Below are 1,593 nucleotides of genomic sequence, written 5' to 3' on the forward strand. Positions count from 1 at the left end.
GGGTCTTTTCCCCGGCGTGGGTGCGCCGGTGCCGGTTGAGGTGGGAGCTGCGGCTGAAGCACTTGCCGCAGGCCGGGCAGGCGTAGGGCTTCTCTCCGGTGTGCACGCGGCGATGGATGGTGAGCTCCGAGCGCTGGATGAAGCTCTTGCCGCACTCGGGGCAGCCGTAGGGCTTCTCTCCCAGGTGGATCCGTTGGTGTTTGATGAGGTTGGAGGAGACGCTGAAGCACTTCCCGCAGACGTTACAAGAATAGGGCTTCTCCCCGGTGTGCATCCGTCGGTGTTTGGTCAGGTCTGACTTTTGGATGAAGCCCTTCCCGCAGTCGGGGCATTTGTAGGGTTTTTCACCCAGGTGGGTGCGCTGGTGTTTGATGAGGTTGGATCGGACCCCGAAACTCTTCCCGCAATCCCCGCACTTGTAGGGCTTCTCCCCCGTGTGCATCCGCCGGTGCTTCACCAGCGCCGAGTTCTGCCCGAATCCCTTCCCGCACTCGGGGCACACGTAGGGTTTCTCTCCGGTTTGGGTCCCTTGATGCTTCACGCTCTCAGCTCTGCTCGCCACGCTCTTCCCGCACTCGCTGCACTTCCCTCTGTCCGATTTCCACCTCCTCCCTTTTTCCTTACCGCAACCTTCGGCGTGGATCCGACGGTGCCTCTCCAAATGGGAGCTCTGCGAGAAGCTCTTCCCGCAGTCCCCGCATTTATAGGGTTTATCGCCGGCGTGGATCCGCCGGTGTCGGTCCAGATGGGAACTCCAAGCAAAGCTCTTCCCGCAGTCCCCGCACTGGTAAGGTTTGCCGGCTCCGTGCCCGCGTTGGTGCTGTGCCAACGCCGCGCTCAACCCGAATCCCTTCCCGCACTCCACGCACTTGTAGGGTTTCTCAGCCACGGCGCCACGACGGCGTTGTTTGCTCGGCGTCCCTGCTGCCAAACTTTTGCCAAAGGTTTTCCCACAGCATTCGCCGCACTGCGCCGAATCGGAGCCGTGAGTTCGCCGGTGCCGGTCCAGATGTGAGCTCCAACTAAAGCTTTTGCCGCATTCGGGACAGGCGTAAGGTTTTTCTCCGGTGTGGATACGCCGATGCCTTTCCAGGTGGGAATTCCAATTGAAACCTTTCCCGCAATCCCCGCACTTGTAAGGTTTCTCTTCCAGGTGTTGTTTTTGGTGTTTGACCAAACCGGAGCTCGCCGGGAAGGTTTTGCCACAAACCCCACATTGGCACGGGGTCGGAGACGTCGCGGTGCCGCCGTGGACCCGCTGGTGTTGGATGAAAGCTGAACCCACGCTGAAGGTTTTCCCACATTCGGGGCACTTGTAGGGTTTCTCACCGTTGTGCCTCCGCTGATGGGTGATGAGCGTCGAGCTCAGCCGAAAGCATTTCCCACATTCGGGGCACTTATAGGGTTTCTCAGCCCCTCGCCGACGTTTGGGGAAAGCAGAACCAAACGCCAAAGCTTTGCCGCAATCGTGGCACCTCCCGTGACCCAAAAGGTTCTTTTGGGGGAATTTCTTGAAGCCACGATGCCCTGCTTTGCCACCCCCTCCCCTTTTGCCAACGCGGGGTGGATCTTCGGCTTTAGGCGGTTCTCCCG

General features: G+C 60.0%; 1 protein-coding gene across 1 annotated transcript; it reads right to left on the reverse strand.

The window, feature by feature from the left end:
• Position 1: 1 nt before the first annotated feature.
• LOC104915987 (zinc finger protein OZF-like) lies at positions 2-1,588 on the reverse strand (the record flags this gene model as incomplete). The annotated part of the gene is made up of 1 exon (XM_010726956.1): positions 2-1,588. A coding segment is annotated over one exon (1,587 nt), but the record flags the coding sequence as incomplete, so codon positions are not given.
• Positions 1,589-1,593: the final 5 nt, after the last annotated feature.

This window comes from Meleagris gallopavo, unplaced genomic scaffold, assembly GCF_000146605.3.
Source record: "Meleagris gallopavo isolate NT-WF06-2002-E0010 breed Aviagen turkey brand Nicholas breeding stock unplaced genomic scaffold, Turkey_5.1 ChrUn_random_7180001863064, whole genome shotgun sequence".
Classification (NCBI taxonomy): domain Eukaryota; kingdom Metazoa; phylum Chordata; class Aves; order Galliformes; family Phasianidae; genus Meleagris; species Meleagris gallopavo.